This window comes from Oryctolagus cuniculus, chromosome 1 (assembly GCF_964237555.1).
Source record: "Oryctolagus cuniculus chromosome 1, mOryCun1.1, whole genome shotgun sequence".
Lineage (NCBI taxonomy): Eukaryota > Metazoa > Chordata > Mammalia > Lagomorpha > Leporidae > Oryctolagus > Oryctolagus cuniculus.
The window spans coordinates 225,632,223-225,651,264 of record NC_091432.1 but is presented as its reverse complement, the minus strand read 5'-3'; the positions used below and the strand labels follow the sequence as shown (position 1 = coordinate 225,651,264).

The 19,042-nt window shown below is 60.4% G+C and overlaps 1 protein-coding gene across 9 annotated transcripts in view; it reads right to left on the bottom strand.

Moving 5' to 3' along the window:
• DAB2IP (DAB2 interacting protein) overlaps positions 1-19,042 on the bottom strand; it is a 170,695-nt gene that overhangs the window by 133,049 nt on the left and 18,604 nt on the right. The window contains exon 1 of one of the 9 annotated variants that reach the window (XM_051855539.2): positions 15,878-16,262. The exons of 6 other annotated variants lie outside the window; for them this stretch is intronic. In XM_051855539.2, the coding sequence (XP_051711499.1) occupies positions 15,878-15,962 (85 nt within the window). In that variant the 5' untranslated portion in view covers positions 15,963-16,262. Of the gene's footprint in view, positions 1-14,848; positions 15,062-15,877; positions 16,263-19,042 lie in introns of those variants that run through there. 2 more of the 9 variants (XM_051855583.2, XM_070056326.1) reach the window with 2 other exon arrangements.

Below are 19,042 nucleotides of genomic sequence, written 5' to 3'. Positions count from 1 at the left end.
GCCCTGTCACTCCATAGCATCAGCCTCGGCCCTCCCCCACCCACTCCCCCTCCCTGCCACTCTCCCAGCCACACCCATCCCAAGCTGGCCATGACATAGTTCCTTGCCAAGGGGTCAAGTGCCCATCGGTCCCCACCCTGCTGGGGGCAGGAGGAGTTGACGGCGGCATTTTTAAGCATTAACAATTGACGTCTTTCATTCTTCGCGTGCCCACTTGGGCTTGGTTTCAACCACACCATTGCTCAATCCTCCCCAGCAGCCGAAGCCTCCAACAGAGAGAGACTGGGAAGCACACGCCCTCCCCAGCCATGGTGCCCTGCTCCTCCGACAAAACCCACAGAGCCTGCCGGGTCGTGAGTCGCAAAACGCTGGGCTCAGCCCTGTGCTAGGTTCTGGGGATGCCAGCCTTGGCCTCCTCTTCCAGGCAGATCCCCAACCCGGCTGCCAGTGGCGTGGGGACCACGGACAAATCATCCTGAGGAGCTGAGAGGTGCAGGGCCGTGCTGCTGGGAGCCAGGGGCCGGGCTGCATGGGCACCCGCACTGGCTTTGTGAAGGTGGTGGAGAAATCGCCGTTCCAGGCAGGAGACTGGGAGTGAGGGTGCAGCTGGCAGAGGAAGGGGCTGCAGGTGGGGCGGCTCCCACTGGAGTCTGGAGGACCCTTGGGCGCTGAGCTGCAAAGTCTGAGCAATGCGCCCAGGAAAACAAGGAATCCCTCAAGATCTGTGAGCCAGACCCCATCTGATCAAGGGTTAGGAAGGTAGAGGGGCCGTGGGCAGGGAGAGGAAGCGGGCAGCCAGGCAGGTGGCTGGGGCTAGGTTCCCCACAATGGGCCACGGGGACAAGGATGGGGTGCAGGAGATGGTGCCTGGGGAACTGCCAGTTGTGCACGTGGAGGAGGGAGACCGCACGGCTCAGGTTCCATGGCCCCAGGCTAGGCAGTGTGGCTGGAACTGGGGGGCTGGCAGAGGGAGCAGCTGGGGGGAGGAGTGGCTCATGGTAGGGAGGATTTTTGCTGGCCCTGCGCGTGTGCCTGGGGAAGATCATTTGCTCTACTTGGGATTCAAGTGAGGTCAGCTGAGAGACGACCACTGGGACTGGCAGGTGAGTAGGAAGGATGCCCAGGGTGGCACCCTTGCAGGGTCGGGAGGACTTAACAGAAGCATTGGAGGGGCTGGGCAGACATTGTGTGTCCGGGAGGAGGAGTGGCAGCTGGAGCCCCACCCTGGGGAGGCTGGCACGAACACCATCATCGCAGACTGCAGCGGCACCAAGTACCTGCTTCCCCATCTCGCACGTGTCACTGGTGCCTCCAGGAACCTGCTGGGGTCAGTGCTGCTATCCCCCTGTTCAGCTGGGAAACCCAGTAGGAGTGACTCAGCCAAGCCTAGTGGAACTCCAGAGCCCACACACACCTACCGCCACCACACAGGGAGCGGCCAGGGGGTCGCTGCTGACGGGGCAGTGGCCGGAATTCTCGGGGAGGGGGTGCGGGGGAGGGGTCCAGAAGGTGAGCAAGGGGAGGCAGCCAACTGTGGCCTCCAGCTGGGAAGGGCAGGAGGCGGGGGGGGGGGGGGGGAAGCTGGCCAGGCCACCTGCGGCTTCCTCCAGTGGCTGGCCCAGGAGGCTGGAGTAGGAGCCAACACTCAGAGCAGAAGGGCCATGTAGTCTGCAGCAGGGGTCAGAGCCCGGAAGGACCTGCAGTTCTTGTTCTGTTGTCAGGATCCAGACTTGGAAAACAATGACCACTAAAAGGGATGCCATGACTAGAATGTTCTAGAATGTTCGACTGTTGCTAAGTTTAGCACTCCAGGGTGGGGTAGGAACAATGACGGTCGACGTGCAAAACCCTGACTTCCCGCACGGGCCTGGCGTTGTATCCAGCTCCCCTGTTTAACTCCTTCTGTTGGCACCCCCACCGCAAATAGGGGTCCTATTTTCCAAGGGTCTTATCATAGAAGGAAAAAAAAATAAAAAGTTCCAACCCAAGGAGGGCTTGTACCTAACAATTCAGCTAGAAAGGGCAACGTTTCATCCAAAGGAATCAGTCACTAATGGTGGAATTTCAAGCAACAGAGGGAGCTTCCGGGGGTTCCTGCAAAGTTCCTCCTTTGCTAAGACCCCCCCCCCCTTTCAAAAGTTCGACCCGATGAGGTCCAGCGGGGAAATTCCCACTCCTGGCACAAGCAGGCACTCGATAACCACGTGTTGGTTCCATCAGCCCAGGCAGGGGCTGTGCCGCTCTGGGACTGCCGGGAGCCACCCCTTCCCCCTTCACCTGGTCACACCCTTCACTTTACAAGCACCTGGTGCCTCTGCAGGATGCCGTGGGACCTGGCCAGGTCCGGCCTCGGAGCACGTTTGTTTGGCCTTCTAAGGCTGGAGGAAGCTTTCAACATTGCTCGGCTCAACTGTTTTCAACCTTTGAAAGCACTTCTGAACGCCGGCACTCAGAGCAGACTGAGGGTGAAGAGACGCAGCCCCCGCCCCATCCCGCTGCCACCACGCCCAGGGCGCCTGTCATTCAAGCAGCCGCGGTCTCGTTTCCACGGAGCTGAGATGTGGTTCCGGAATCCTTCTCCATGCGCACAACGCACTGTGTTTAGTTCACACGAGGGGAGAAGTCAACAGTGGAAGTCCTGTCTACCAAAACCCCTTGAATGTCACCACCACGGGTGGTGCGCACACCACCTGTTTCGGTGCTTGTGCCCATGTTTTCTCCGCCTTCTTCCGGGGCCAGAGTCCCAGGGTTCCCCTTGTTCCCATTCCTTGCCCAGGGGAGCAACAGAGCCAGGAGTCAGACAGACAGACAGACCCGCGTCCTGACATGTTCTTGGGTTCTTCAGATTCAAGAGCCTGTATCATCCCTTTAACCACGGCCAGTCTGGGGAGGCGCCTCTGCCGCTTGTGCCTCTGGCTGACCCCACGCAGCACTGAGCTGGGCGGACATGGTCCCACGGTGTCAGACTCCCTACCCCCCAGCAGCTCCCAAGTCTCAGTGTCCGCTCCAGCCAGCAGCTATGATGGAGCCAGAGAAGCCAGGTTCCCCCACGCAGGCCTATGAGAGTCTTAGACTGGATATCAGGAGACTTTACCCCGCTATTTAAAAAAATATGTATTTGAAAGGCAGAGTGAGAGAGAGAGAGAAGACCACACACACACACACACACAGATCTTCCATCCGCTGGTTCACTTCCCAAATGGCTGCAACAGCCAGAGCTGGACCAGGGTGGAGCCAGGCACCAGGAACTCCATCTGGGTCTCCCACAGGAGTGGCAGGAACACAAATACTCAGGCCATCATCTGCTGCCGAGAAGGTGCATCAGCAGGAAGCTGGATCAGAAGCGGAGGGGATTCCCAGCCAGGACCAGAACCCGGCACTCAGATATGAGATGCAGGCGTCCCAAGTGGCAGCCTAACCTGCTGTGCCACAGCACCCACCCCCTTGTCCCACTGTTGAGCCACTGTGTGAGCAAATCGCCCTGGGCCTCCATTTCTGTCTGTGAACGAAGCTGAAAATGCTGGAGGTAGCGGGTAGACGCCCCGCAGGGGCGGTGGTCACCGTGACCAAGGACAGACGGCTGGCGGGGCTGGGCCCAAGCCACTGCCCCACGGGCTTGGAGGCGCCTATCCCTTGGGTAGGGAGGGCAGAGGAGAGGGCATGTGAAATCCCCGAGAAAACTCCACGGAGATCCCAGTGTGAGAGCTGGACAGGAAGATTGCAGTCTAAGCTGTGCCTCCGGGGCAGCCAGAGCATTGCTTGAAATGGGGCCCCCGGGCCAGGGCGGTCTCTGGGAGAAAGCCCGCCCCCTGTTCTTTCTGCCCACTGAGCAGATAAGCTTCCCCGTGCGTGTTGGCCTCCCTGGCAAGGGTCCTCGCCACACCAAGCCAGGGCCCTGGCCTGCCCACCCCCTCCCAGGGGACAATGGTGCCCCAGGCAGCACAGGGCACAAAGCCAGTGTGCTGGTCCACCCAGGACCAGCTGCTCTCCCAAAAGTCTCTCCAGGGAGCTTCCACCACCTCCTGGGCACTCTGGAAGACTGGGTGGTGACCATCACCCAGGACTGCGCAGCCTGTGGCGGGGTGTGTGTGTGTTTGTATCCCAGCCCATCACCCCTGACGACCTGGAGCTGCCTTTTAACTGCTCATTTCCCCACAGCAAACCTGCACCCGTCCCATCCAGCAGACTGCGGGCTCCTGCGCAAGCCTCGCTCCTTCCATTGCAAAGTGGAAACGCTCAGAGCTAAAATAAAACAAGCACGGGCTCTGTAGTCACGCGCACCCCCACCACGCAGCCGCAGCGGCACCAGCGGCCTCCAATGCCTTTAACCCACCTCCTGGGCAGCCCCCCACCCCTGCCCTGACTATTAAGACAACCCTTAGCAGCTCTGAAGTTCCAAAATCAGTTACTCCAAGAGGAAACTCGGGCACACAGGCCTGGAAGGAAGATGGCAGACACCCGCCCGGTCAGGTGATGGCGCCCCCTGGGACTTCACAGAGCAGCAGGGGAATCTATTCCCCAGAAAGGGAGGCGCACACGCAGGGTTCAGCAGAAAGCTCCTCTCTTCCCTGCTTCGCAGGTGTTGTCCCTGCAGAAGGAAGCTACGGCCGGGTCACGAGAACCCACAGCCACGTCGCGAGAACCCACAGCGAGCTGGGCACTGGGTTCTGCTCCTGTCCTACCAGAGGGCCCAGGGCTCCTGCGGCAGCCTGGGCAGTGAAACGCTCTCCAGTCCACGTGCCCCTCCCACCCCTTCCACAAGGCCGAAAGCTCTCTGAGAGCGGGTCGCCGGCTGTCACACCCAGCCCCTTCCTGGCCCTGGACATCCACCTAGAGGACCCGCCAACTGACCCAGAAGGTGATGGAGGGACAGACCGCAGGTATTCCTGGGATGGACTACTGAACCTTCTCGGCCTCAGTTTCCTGATCTGTAAAATGGGGAGACAGCATCACACTGGTGCGGAGACGGCTGCAACACCGCATCGCCGAGAGCATCTTAAAGCTGGCAGAGGTGTGCAAAGGGGAAGCTGTTCGGCCGACAGAGGTTCAGAAGGTTCTGGAATACACAGAGTTGAACAGGTTCCTCTACTGCAGGACTTCATAGGGCCTTTAAAGCTGCGAACGTGGCTGGGTGTTGAAACAAAGTGGGCCTAAAGGAGGAAGGCTCCCCCTAAAGTTCTCCACAAAGTAGCTCAGCGGGATACAGCAGGCTGCAGTCGACCAGGCAAAGCAAGGACAGAACAGAGCGCAGGGGCTGCACGTGGATGTGCAGAAGCAGGAGGGCCCCAGGCAGGCCACGTGAGGAGCTTAAGGCCTGAAAGGCAAGACAGAGCGGGCCTCGGGGCGCGGGGCAGTGCCAGGGTCGAAAAGCTCCTTGGGTGACATGGACGGCTTCCCAAGAGCATTCAACACAATGCCAGGCTGCTCCACTTCTCTCAGCTGCCCTGCGGCAGGACAGGGACCAGAAGCTTCTAGTACATCCGTATCAGACCCTTGCCCCTAACCACTACCCCTCCCTGCCCCAGAGCCACAGGGGGGCAGGGCGAAGCCAATGCCACAGACACCATTGAGCCGGGGAGAAGAGGCACTGGTGCCTGGCCTTCTGCAGCTCCTCTCCGCGCCTTGATCTTTTATTTATATCCCGCCGGACAGCACTTCCCGCATGTGCCCATCGGTCATCCGCTCTAAATATTTAAAGGGAGTCTTTGCAGCCATCCCTTGTGAATGCACAAGGCCAAAAGAGCAGGCTGGCACCGAGAGGGACACGTGGCCAGAGGCATCGACATCAGCAGCAAGATTGATGTCCGCACGCGCGCGGGCACGGCTTGATTTACGGGGTTGGGCTACGAGGGCGCGACTCTCTCCGGGAGGGAGGCGGCGTCTTTGTAGCGCTCCTTCTTGGTGTCAACTCCATCCCAGCAGCGAAGGCACCAGGCTGCTTCCTGCTCCTGCGCTGGACCGGAAGTGAAGCTGTGTGGCTCGATTCAATTAGGTAACCAGCTGGACAATGCAAAGAGAAATTCCAGCAAGGATAAAAATACCTGCCATCCCCGCGCTGGTGGGGGAAGGGGATGTCAACAACAAACAGGCAGGCGGCCAGGGTGGCTGGGGCGTGTCCCTGCCGCGGCGGGCGGGTAATTACAGGGGCTTACCCTGCCGGCTGGGTGATAAGCACCTCACACACACACCACCTCACCAAAGACTTCAAGCAACATGGGGATGTGGGTGGCACGAGTATCCTCATTGGATGGAAGGGGAAACAGGCACGGGCAGTGACCGGCCCTGACCAAGGCACCCAGCGGGAGGTGACAAACCCAGCTGCCTCCCAAACCTCCATCTTCTTCTTCCATATCCCAGCGTTCCCGCTCCAAAAGCACATCCCAGACAAAAGGGGCTCTAGGAATAGTCTGGCCAAACAGGGAAACTGAGGCAAGAAGCAGCACTTCCCCTCTCCTCTCATGTCCAGGCCTGGGGGTGCCCCGGGAGCACCCGGGACTCCACTGCACGCACAGCCCTGGGGGCACGTGGTTCTACCTTCCCCTCTGTCTCTTCGTCAACACAGCTCCCTGAACAACCCATGTTCAGAAATACCTTTGTTGAGACACCTTGAGTCCCTGTACAAAACAATACATAAGGCCGGCGCTGCAGCTCAATAGGCTAATCCTGCGCCTTGCGGCGCTGGCACACCGGGTTCTAGTCCCGGTCGGGGCGCTGGATTCTGTCCCGGTTGCCCCTCTTCCAGGCCAGCTCTCTGCTGTGGCCAGGGAGTGCAGTGGAGGATGGCCCAAGTGCTTGGGCCCTGCACCCCATGGGAGACCAGGAGAAGCACCTGGCTCCTGCTTTTGGATCAGCGAGGTGCACCGGCCGCAGCACGCTGGCTGTGGCAGCCATTGGAGGGTGAACCAATGGCAAAGTAAGACCTTTCTCTCTGTCTCTCTCTCGCTGTCCACTCTGCCTGGCAAAAAAATTAAAAAAAAAAAAAACACATAAATGAGTCACGAGTCTCTTTAACTCCCCCTCCCCAGAGCCGCCTTCACCGAGAGGCAGCACTGGCTGGAGCACCCTGAGGCCACGGCCACGGCCCTTGGGACTAGTGCTGCAAATAACAGCAAGGGCACGCACCTCTCTAAAGGCCAGACGCTGCGCGACGCTCTCTTTCCCGGGGTCTGATCTTAGTCACCCTGGGCAACAGCTTATCCCTGACTTTCAGATGAGAATACTGAGGATTTCAGAGGAGGGAGGTCACTTTTCCAAGAGCAAAAGCAGCTGACGGGTGCAGTGGCCAGGAGGCAAACCCAGGTCTGTTCGAGCAACCCCAGGCCCCAGCTGCCCCCCTCTCCTGAGCCTCTCTGCCCTAGCAGGTTCCTCCAGGCTGCAGGCAAGCTGCTTCCTCCATGTCCCACCCAAGGCCAGGAGCCCCCTTCTACACTGAACCAACACCTTGGTGGTCAATCCACTCCACTCACTGCACTGAGCAGCTCCCAGCCACGGTGTCTCTAGAAGACAGGAAAGGGATCCACGGAAGCACCAGAAAGCCAGCAAGCCGCAGGGCATGCAAAGCCATGGCCCCCGGGGCTGGCTGTTGGTGAAACCAGGAATCCCAATGTGCCTGTCCTCAGACAGAGCCTTGATACAGCCGTGCCTGCTCCCAGCCCCTGCTCAAGGACAGTGCTATTGGGGAAGACAAGGAATGATGCAGTGGAGGAAGGGGCCCCTCACTCCCCGCCTTGCCACCCCCCAATTTGCTCACTCAGATGGGGCTACTCCGCGTTCACAGCTGCACAGTCCTCTGGAGCAGCCCAGCAACCAGAAGGCAGAACAGCAGAGGACCTGGCACTCGGGGCTGTGGAGCTGGGAGGACCCAGACCCTGGCATCCCCCAGTGGGTGGCCTCAGGCACGCCACTCCCCCTCCCTGGGCCTAGGTTTCCTCATCCGCAGCAGAGAGCTGAACAGGACCTCACAGGCTGGTGCCTGTCCTGCAGGAAGTGTGAGCTGCTAGATGTTTTTTCTCTTTGGGATGTGTTCATTTATTTGAAAGGCAGAGTGACAGAAAGAGAGGGAGAGACAGAGAGAGATCTTCCATCCTCTGCTGCACTCCCCAAATGAGGGCCAGGACTGGGCCAGGCCAAAGCCAGGAGGCTGGAACTCCACCCGGGTCTCCCATGTGGGTGGCAGGGAGCCAAGCACTTGGGCCATCTTCCGCTGCCTTCCCAGGCTCCTTAGCAGGGACCTGGACCCAAAGTGAAGCAGCCAGGACTCTACTGACTTGATCTGCTGCACCATAATGCCAGCCCTGCTGGGTATGTTATCACCATCCAGAGAGGGTGTGTGCCTTGCTCAGGGTCACACAGCCAGTAGAGGCAGAGCAAACGCCTGTATCAGACCGCAGCTCTCGTCCAGGCTCCTTCCCCACACACAGCCACTCTGGTGAAAAGCTGTGTGAGATGGGGCAGCCCCTGCCCTACCCCCACGCCAGTGCTCAGCACAGCCCAGTGGCTTCCCCAGGCCTACAGTTCAAGGGCCAAGTACAAAGTCCCAACCAACAGGTTTGTTTTTCTTATGTGTGCACTCACAAAAGAAAATCAACAAGTGCCTCTGAGTGAAAACTCCCCAACCTTGGCTGCCTCTCCCGTGCAGAGGTGAGCGGTGACCTCATGCTGTGAGTAAGCCGCCAACGACGCCAGGAGCCCTCTCTGGGAACCCGCGGGCTTGGCGCTGCTGGCTCCCGGCCCCTGGAGCAGCCAAGGCTGCAAAACCAGGCTCCACAGGGCCGGGGATCCCTGGCAGCCGGGGCCGAGGAGCAGGGTGGGCGGCCTGAGGACCAGGACGGGTCTAGAGAACCCAGGCTTGGGCGCCGGCTCTGCCATGAGCTGGTCACAAAGTCTTGGGGAAAGGCAGGCCTCTGTCCACCCAATGCTAAAATCAATGGCTTGCACCAGAAAATTGCCAGTGGTCTGTGCAGCTCAGTTCTGACCAGCTCCTGTCCTGCCCTCCAGGGCCTTGGCCTGGCTGGGAAGAGCAGGGGTTAGCAGGCAGTCAGTGGGCAGTAAAATATGCAGTCAGTGCTGGGAGAGGCTGGGGCCTGGGGGCAGGGGGGGTGGCAGAAACAGGAGCCGCCCTGGTGGTCCAGGAGTGCGTCGGGGGGGGGGGGGGAGCCCGGTATCACGGGCACCGGGACTGGGGACTACTCCTCACTCCCTGGGGAAGGAAGGCAGACAGAGAGCTAGGAGGACCCAGGCTGAAAATCAGAAGAAGCCGAGAGCCCCCACAGACCGTACTGCCTCCCCCCCAAACCCAGAGGCAGCAGAAAAAGGTATCCCCCCCACCCCCCCACCCCCCGCCCATGGTGCAAGGTGACTGCTGCGCTCTAAACACCCCTGGTTCCCCACTGCCTACACCACCAAGTTCACAGTCTACTGCAGCATCGAGCCCTCCGGGTGGGGTCCACATGGGGCTCTCCTGCTTTATTCTCACCCCTCCTCCCCTGCTCCAGCCAATCACAGCCTCCCACAACCCCGGACCCCAGGATGAGCCTCTGCTCTGAAAGCCTTGATTCACCATTAGGCTCTCTGCCACCCTTGTCATCTGGTTTAAAAACCGGCTCCCATTGTTTGCAGCAAGCCCTGGCCTCCGGGGGCTGGTCGCTGGAACCGGGGACCTCGGAGTGAAGCTGCCACCGCAGGGGGCTGGGGCGTGACCCACTGCTGCCATCACGCTTCCCATACAGTCAGCATGGCTGGGCTCGAGCCTCCGCGTGCTCCCGCACAAAGCTGCCAGCCCGGCGCCCGCCTCCGCCCACGGCGCCCAAGCCAGCAGGGAGACAGCCGAGCCAAGGGGCTCTGTGCAGCATCAAGTGTGACGCGGGCCCAGGGGACCGGGGCGGCTATTTTTAACGCCCCACATCCTGGCCGAGAAACAAACCCCTCACACGCCCTGCTGATCCCTATCAGAGGGGCTGCCCGAGCCTCTGGGAATTCTCTCCTCCCGGAAGCAGCGCCGGCTTGGATGACGTCCCCTCTGCCAGGAAAAGCTCTCAGGCCCCTGCTGCAGCCGGTACATCTGCCCCCAGCAAGCAGCCGTTCCCTGGTGGTCTCAACTTGTCACACATTCTCCACGAGTGACTGCCAGCCAGGGCCACCAGACAAGAGTCATGTTTACTTAGTCAACAGCCCCTCCCTTGGCTGACAAGGTTGGTCCTGCTCTAGGGGCACCCTGAGGGGCCAACCCTGAGGCACCTGTGCTAGAATGTTCCATGGGGGTTTGGGGTCACCTAAAACCAGGAAGGTCACAGTGACAAAAGACTGGTGAACAGCGCCCCCAATGGCCTCACCTGGGCAAGAGACTTGGGGACCATCTGAACATCCAAGACGACCCTCCTGGGGCCCTGCACCCCTCAGACCACCCTCCAGGTCAGGTCTTTCATCCATGGTGACCTACAAGGAGAGGAGTTTCCCACTGTTTCCGGGCCACAGCTGTCCCAGGGGCAGGCAGGGGCACCGAGCGGCAGCCTTCATACCCTGGGTTCCTGGGTTTCTCATTCAGTCCTTGTTTGCATTTTCATTCTTCCCCCTTGGCCTCAGCAATGCTCTCTGAGTTTCCAGGGAAGTTCTGACCTCAAATGACTGGGGGGTGGGGAGGCTAGAGAAGTCACGTGACCTCCCCTTGCTGTCCCTCAGCCACATCTTCAGCCCCCCCCCCCCCCCAGTACAATCATGGTGACCTCCAGACACTGCCTAAGAGCTTCGCAGGTACTCTGAAGAACTAGGTGAGCGCCGGCCAGTCTCACCTGAGACCCGAAGCTCAGCCCGCGGGCGGGGACGGACAAGGTGCCTCTTCCACACCTGCCCGTCTGAGGCCAAAGCACGAGTGAGGCGAAACAGAGAAATCCTCCTCGAAGCCCAAGCCAGGCCAGCCCGAAGCCCGGAACAGGAGCTCCCTGCCCCAGTGGTGGTGGGGAATGGGGTGCAGGGAAGACGTGCTGAGCCGGGGCAGGGACCCCCGGCCGGCCTCAAAGGCAGCGCGATGCTACAAGCTCTCGGCAAGCTAAGGAAGTTTACTAGGCTAAGGAAGGCTGCACCCACGTGTGGGCCACGAGAGGAGAGGCTGCTCGGTGACCTCAAGGAGCTCGGAGCCCAGCGTGGGAGACCAGCCAGCCCACGGGGAAGCACGGAGGAAGGCGGCTGGCAAGAGCCCCGACCTGCTCTGCCCAAGGGGACAGCCAGTCTCTCGCGGGGCAATGAGACTAAACGCTGCGGGCAGAGGTGGGAAGAATCCAGGCAGGGAAGCAGCAGGGCAGAGCAAAGGCTGAGCCCAGGGAGACGGGGCTGGGCGGACAGCCGGAGCCAGGCCAGGGCCCGAGGGTTTGGGGCTGTAGCCGGGCTGCTGGAACCACTCTTGTGGATGGGGGTGGGGGGAGAGGACCCTGATGGATGGGGGGAAGCTGAGGGCAGGGCAGGCTTCTGGCCTCCCAGCCAGCCGCTGGCGCCGGGAGAGGTTTTGGCAGGCCACTTGGCAGTGGTCGGGGTCAGGGCAGGCTGCAGGTCTCCGTCCCCCTCCCCCGCCCCGGTCATTCCCACCACCACCCTCTGGCGGAGTTCAGGGTGCAAAGTACAGTTTCATTCTCAAGGGAGCAACCTCCCTCCCCCCACCCCGGCCTGGGTTTCCCCTGCCACCTCCCCCCCCCCCCCGGGTCGCCAATGCCCGCGACACAGGCCCAAAAGGGCCTTTCCCAACATGGCACTCTGCACTCCCAAGTGACTCAATCCCTCACCCACGCCCGAGCCTGGCATGCGCGCCCCCTCCCCAGAAAGGCAGACAAACGTCTCCTCTGCGGATGTCAGTCGGAACCTCGCACCGCTGCCCACCCCACAACCCAGGAAGCTCAAGTCTTAGGTGACCGGTCCCACTGGTCATCGCCTAGGTCTTCCAGCTTGCAGGCGAGAGCCCTGGGCGCCAAGGCCATGACCAGGTCGGGCAGAGAGGTAGGCAGGTGCAGGATGTGCTACAAAAGAAACCTGTGCTTATCATTGGGGGTCCTGGGTTCAAGACCCACCTTCCCCCCGCCCCCACCTGTCACTGCAGCTTCCTGCATTCCTGTGACCTTGACCCGAAGAGGCTACTTCCTAGCTCCCTGCTTTCAGCAGCATCAGACAGGATAAGGGCAGAACCAGCGCCCTGTCTAAGGCACAGCTGGGCGCGGGGACTGTAATGCTGCCAAGGACTGAGCAGGCAATCCTTGCACCCGTGCCCCTCCTGAAGAGCCAGCCTGGCCCGGCCCAGCTGCTGGCCTCAGGTCAGTCACTTCCCCCTCCACTGCCTGCTGCCACTCAGCAGCACAGCAGCCCTCCAGGGAGACAGGTGACTCCGTTCGATGGCAAATGGGGATGCGCACCCAGCAGACCCAGCCCATTTCCCTCCTGGCTGGGAAGGTGACGAGGCCACCATGGGAGGATGGAGGAGGACGGCTGGTATGGCTGGGGGGGGTTAGGGAGCCCTGGCCACCTCTCCAGGGCCCCCACCACTCTAGCTGAGCAAACAGCAGCTTCCCAGGTGCACCAGTCCTTCTAGAACGCAGAGGCCTTGAGGGCAGGGGCACAGGCACAGGCCCACGCCCGTGCTCCTCTGCGCTCCTGACCCCTGCCATCCACACAGAGCCATCACTGGGTGTGACAGCAGCACACCTGTCTTACAGGTGCACAGAGCCCCAGGGAGGAAAAGGAACCAGCTGAGAGAGAAGGCCAGGCTTGAATTCCCCATGCAGGGCACCTTAGGGCTAACCTTCTCAAACCGTGATGTATAGGACAGCCTCGGAACCTCTTTAAGCACAGACACGAGGAATCTGCACCTTAACAGTGCCCCACTGCTTGTGATAAAAGCACCACCCGCACACACCACTGCCCAAGTGCGCCCATCGGCTCCATCTCCATCTCTCCATCTCTCTCTCTCTCACACACTCACTCACACTCACACATACACACACACACACGCACCTGTAGGCAAGTGCAGGACCAAAGTCCCAATCAGACCATGGACTCTAAAGACAGATGCTGCGTTTGGGGTGCAGCCCCATCTGTTACTTGTTGGATGACCTAGGGCCTAGGTCTAGGTCTAGGACCTAGAGACTGAGTCCCTCAGTCTCTCTAAACCTGTTTCTTTGTATGCAAATGACGGTAAGAAGAGGACCTTAAGGGGTCTCCAGGATGCAGGGAAACCCAGGAGAGCTCTCATCGTGCTCTCTGGAGATGATAAACACTCAGAACGCGGGGCTGTGTGTGCTGTGTGTGTTCAATGCTTAAGCGAAGGAACAGAATGCCAGGCCCCAGGGAACCGCAGTGAAGAGCTGAGCCAGTAAGAGCCACCCAAAGGTTGTAGCAGAGCCAGTGGGGACAGGGCACAGGGACGCAAGCTTCCTGTCCCAACAGGGGGCATTTTCTAACAGGCCAGAGTTGCCTGCTCGGGACAGCAGCTGCCTGGTGAACTCAGCCGTCACCGCAGGAGCCTAGAAGACAGACCAGGTGCTCGCCAGGTGGAGATGCGGCGCCCCAGTGGGAAGAAGGGGGAGCGGCCGGCTTCAGGTGATCTTGAAGGTGACTCTGGGCCAGGTTCTGCCAGTCAGCCCCTCTCCCCACCATGCTGGTGAATCAGATCAGTTGCTGTCCCCTGAGTTTTTGACAGCTCTAGTCCCCAGGCATGCAAAAGGGGGAGAGAAGTCAGGACAGGCAGAGTCCCCCACACTCATCCCTCCTCTGGCGAGTCCATGGCAGGGAAGTGGCTGGGCAGAGTCGTCTTCAACCTGGGGCCCACACCCCCACTGAGATCATTTGCCCCCGAGGGTGTGTGCATCTGTGCACTTCTCTCAAAAGGGCTGGAAGGCGGGGAGGAACCGAGGCACAAGGGTGTCCAATCCCTGGGGAGGGCCCAAGCTCCAGGGTGCAGACCGGGTGCCCAAGGCTGTTCACCTATGAGCCTGATGCTCACAAAAACCTCACTGCAGCTCCCCCCCCCCCCCGGACAGAACCTTTGAGCTCAGAGAGGGTAAGAGACCTGCCAAAGGGCACACAGCAAGGGCAGGTTCTCTGCGCTTCAAAGCTGGGGTTGGGGCTTTAACTCCAGGTGTCAAGAAGACACAGAAAGAAGTGAACATCGAGTTACTGCTCCCTTATGATCTTTCTGGGTGACAAGAGACCTACTCACCCACCCACAGCCAGGATTAAGGTATTTTCTCCCCCTAAGCAACAGAAGGGGGGCAGGGAGGGGCGTCGACATGGGACTCGCGCCAGAGGGCTCAGAACAGGACCACCCAGAAACCAGAAACCCTGCCATCAAGGCCGGCGCACGCACGCAGTTGTTAGGTTGGGTAAAAGGCTTCTCTGCTCCGCTCCAGGTGTTGGGGGGGGGGGGAGGGGCGGGGTTCCAAGCAGGCCGGGAAAGGGCAAGGAGGCCTCACCTGCACGACCCCAACTGGCTAGGACCGAACGCAAGCCACCCGAACATTGGCTGCCCCTGGGGGCAACGGGCGCGCGCTACCACCGCGCCCCAGGGTGTGCTGGGGAAAGTCTGAGATTTTAGGAGACGGCTGGAGAAGCCCCCTCCCCAGCCGAGGGTACCTTCCCCCAGAGCACCCAGCGGCAGCCCCATCCCGCGGCGGGGGACAGAGGCAGAGCGCGCACAACCGAGCGCACGGGGTCAAAGCTGGGCACCAAGATCCCTGCGGGGCAGCAGACCGCAGGGCGGAAGAAGGGATACGGCGAAGCCCCCACGCGTCGCCCCAGGGCCCCCAGATGGCGCTCGGACCCCCTGCAAGCCTCCCGGGCCGCCTCGACCGGACCCGCCGGCCCTCGCTCTTACCTCTACGCGCAGGCCAGGACGCTGGGCGCTGCCATCCCAGAGGCGCCGGAGCCCGAGCCGCCCAGGCCCAGGGCCGCGAGGTCCCGAAGTGGCAGGGTCGCCGAGCGGCGGCAGCAAAGTTTGCAGTCGCGCCAGCTGGGCCGAGCGGCGCGGGCCGGGCAGGCGGCGGGCCCGGCAGGGGCGCGCTCCGGGCGCCGCCGCTCTCCGGCTGGCTCGCGGGCTCCCCCGGCCACCCGGCGGGCCCAGCCCGGCCAATCGCAGGCCCCGCCGGCCGCAGCTCCGCCCGCCCGCCGGGGCCCGAGCGGGGGCGGGAGGGGCGGGACGGGGGCGCACCTGTTTGGCCGCGGGACCCGCCGCCCCCCGCGCGTCCCGGCCGGTTGGAGCGCACGCCCCTGTCCGGCCTGCCCCAGGATCCAAGCCGGGCCACAAGCCCCTTCCCCTTCTGGGCTCGGCGGCATGGAGTGAGCCCGGGGTCTCGGCTGCACCGCCGAGCCCTGGCCCCCAGCACGGCAAAACCAGGTCTTTGGTCCGGAACAGTAGGAGCACGGGGCCAGGGGGTGGGCCGCGATTTCCTTCACGGGTCCCTCTCCCACCCTCCAGCACCCACTCCGTCAAGGATCTTGGGGCGCCCGCCTACGCCGTGCCCTTTCCTGCGCGCCATCTCCGATCTCAGGGAGCCACGGACTGGAGAAGGCAGTGCCCCCGACCTGAAGTCGCAAGGACCCCAGGGCCCCCATTCTAGTGCACGCTTGCCATCCGCTTCAGCGCGGCCTCCACCCTCCCCCCCGCCCCAATTCATCTTGGAGACACAACAAATATTAAAGCTTTACGATGTTATCGACCCATTTGCCAGATAGGCACACTGAGTCCAGAGCGTGGCAGGGGCCGGAGGGAAACGTACGCGTTTCCGACATTTTCTGGCGAACGTGAGTTTGCAGACAGAGCCTGGCCCCTCTTTCCGGGCTCTGGGCCGTGGCCTGGGGCCGCCCCGCCCCGCCCTCGCCCCCCGCGGGCGCCGCGCGGCCTTACCTCGGCGGTAGAGCAAATCCTCGCAGAGCGAGCCCGCGGGAGGCCCCAGCAGGGGCAGCGAGGCCGTGCCGCCGCCGCCGCCCATCCCTGACGGCCTCGGCCGCGGCCCTTCCACCCTCCGCGGTGCCTGTGGGGCTAGCGCCGTGGCCACGGCCTCCGCCTCGGGGGTCGCTCCGGGACCCGGCCCGGGCTGGGCGGCGCGCAGGACCGCCGGATTCCCGGGGCTGTCGGGGCTGGGACTCCCGGGGCGGTAGTCCGGGCGCGGGCGGGCGCAGGTGGCCCGGGGCAGGGCGCTATTTTTAGCGAGAGCTGTTCTCCCAGTCGGACAGACAGAACCGGTTGACGCGGCCGCTCGGGCAGGGCCTGCGCCGGAGCTCCCCGGACAGGCCGCCGCGGCGCTGCTGAAAGCCGATCCTCACTCCCGCCTCTCATTCCAGGGGGAGCCGGCGGCGGCCTCTCCGAAGGCAGCGCCTGCGCCCCGGCCCGCGTGCACGCCCAGCGCTGAGCTTTTTTAAACTGGCGGTGAAACCTGCCCCAGCTTCCTTACGCTGACCCCACGCCTCAGAGGACGTCCCACAAAATGCCCACCCGCAGCCCCTGCCTTCCTGCGGGGGTCCGGAGCCCCCATAGGAGCTGGCACCACACCTCACTCAAGAATGAAGGCAGGCCTGCGTGGGACCTGTGGACAGCGCAGCTCCGAAATCTACAGCAGCACTAACCCAACACTGGCTGTGTGCCCTTGGCAAATGATTGTCCCTCTGTGCCTCGGTTTCCCCTTCTGCAGGGGCCTAGAGGTGCTATATAAGAAGTCCTTTTGTAAACAAGAGCCTTCCATGGAAATTGTTAGAGTGAGAGATGCATGCTTTCTCAGGAAGCCACTAGCTCTCTAATTCCAGGCAGGGACCCAAAAGGTACAACTAAACCATGAGGCATCACCTACAGATAGTTAAATAGGTCATCAGACTAGAATAGAGGTTATAAAATTAGCCTCGCACATGTATGGAAACTTGATATTTGGCAGAGGTGGCAAGGCAGGTCAGTAGGCAAGGGTGGACTTTTCTATAAATGGTGCTGGAGTGATTAGATGTCCATGTTAGAAAAAAAAAAAAAGATGGAATCCCTACCTCACACCATGCAGTTAAGATCCATGTAAGGTGTACTGAGGACTTGTACAAGAAGGCTTGGAAGAGGCAGGGGTGTCTTCAAGGCCCCCACAGCACAACCCACAAGGCAAAGGTAGATACACTTAATTAAAGCTTAAAACTCCTGTTTACCCAAAGAAGCTACTTGTTGTAACATGGTATCCAAAAGATACACAGCCATTCTACAAATCCATTTTCAAAAGAAACAATAGGAAATTGAGCAAGCTTTATGAACAAGGCACAGAAGATAAAACCTGAATGGCCAATAAACAGATAATCCTATTGATAATCGGGGAAATGCAAGATAAAACCCCAGGAAAGTGCAGTTCCACACCTGTCAGATGGGCGCAAAGTCTGCAGGTGGCCAGCAGGTGCCAAGGGGAAGGCAGGGCTCTGTGACCTGCTGGCAGGGAGGGGAAGGGGTGCAGCCCCTCCGAAAAACAGCTTGGCAACCTTCAGGAGTGTCAAGGAACCCATCTTCACTTCTGGGGTGCCCCCGAGAAGCTCTTGCTCATTGGGACAATGTTGGGGTTAGGAAGCAGCCCAGTGTCACCAGGAGAAGTGGGCGTGGACAAAGGCTACAGTGGCAGGTGCGATTCTGCACCGTGGTGAGGAGTGCCTCATGTCTCATGTTGAGGGGAGCCCAGTTGCAGAAGATCAAGTTACACATCATTCACACAGGCTTCTAAATCATGCAAAGCAAAGTACCACATCTTGCCTAGGAAGGCACAGTGTGGCTAAAAGTATCAAAGCATTCAAAGGAGGGGTGCGCATTGTGGCATGCAGTGGGCTAAGCTGCCACTTGAGACCCGCATCCCACTTTGGACTGCTCATTCAAGTATCGGTTACTCCACTTCTGATCCAGTTCCTTGCTAGTACACCTGGGAAGCAGCAGATGGTGGCTCGAGTACTTGAGTCCCTGCCACACCCAAGTGGGAGACCCAGAGGGAATTCCTGGCTCCTGGCTTTGGCCCGTGCCAGCCCTGGCCAATGTGGCCATTTGAGGAAAGAACCAAGGGATGGAAGACCGCTCTCTTTCTGTCTCTCTGCTGATCAGATAAATAAATAGGTCTTTAAAAGGGGAGTGCATTCAGAGAGAAATGCTAAATACCCCCATTCAGCAAGAGGCAGAGGGAGATGTGAGGGGGTGGGAGGAAGGGGGCTTCCGCCCATTTTGGCGAGGTTTGATTTCTTGACTGGGGCATTATGTTCATAGGTGTTTGTCTTATTCTTAATAGTATTTTTAAGAGTGGGTGTTTGGTGTAAGCAGTCCAGACAGCACTTGGAACACTGCTGTGCAAGACCCAGCCAGACTCCCAGCTCCTGACTTTGGCCTGGCCCAGTCCTGGCTGGTGTGGACATTGTGGGAATTGAACCAGCAGATGGGAGATCTCTCTCACTTGCTTGCTCTCCTCAAGTAAATAAATAAAAACTTTAAAAAAAAAAAAAACAGCTTTTCTTGGGCAGGCATTTAGTACAGGAATTAAGATGCTACTTGGGGGCTGCTGGTGTAGCCGGTAAAGCCACCACCTGCAATGCCAGCATCCCATATGGGCGCCAGTTCAAGTCCGGGCTGTTCCACTTCTGATCCAGCTCTGCTATGGCCTGGGAAAGCAGTAGAAGATGGCCCAAGTCCTTGGGCCCCTGCACCTGTGTGGGAGACCCAGAAGAAGCTCCTGGCTCCTGGCTTCTTATCGGTGCAGCTCCAGCTGTTGCGGCCATCTGGGGAGTGAACCAGCAGATGGAAGACACCTCTCTCTCTGCCTCTGCTTCTGCCCCTCTGTAACTGTCTTTCAAATAAATAAAAATAATCTTAAAAGAATATGTCACTTGGGATGCCAGCATCCCATATCGGGATGCCTGGGTTTGAGTCCCACCTCCACTCTCACTGCAGCTTCCTGCTAATGTGCAGCCCGGGAGGCAGAGCGTGGGTTCCTGCCACCCCTGTGGGCAACCTGCATTGAGTTGCGAGCTCCTAGCTTCCGCCCAACAGTCTCAGCTGTGGCTGGCATTTGGAGAGTGA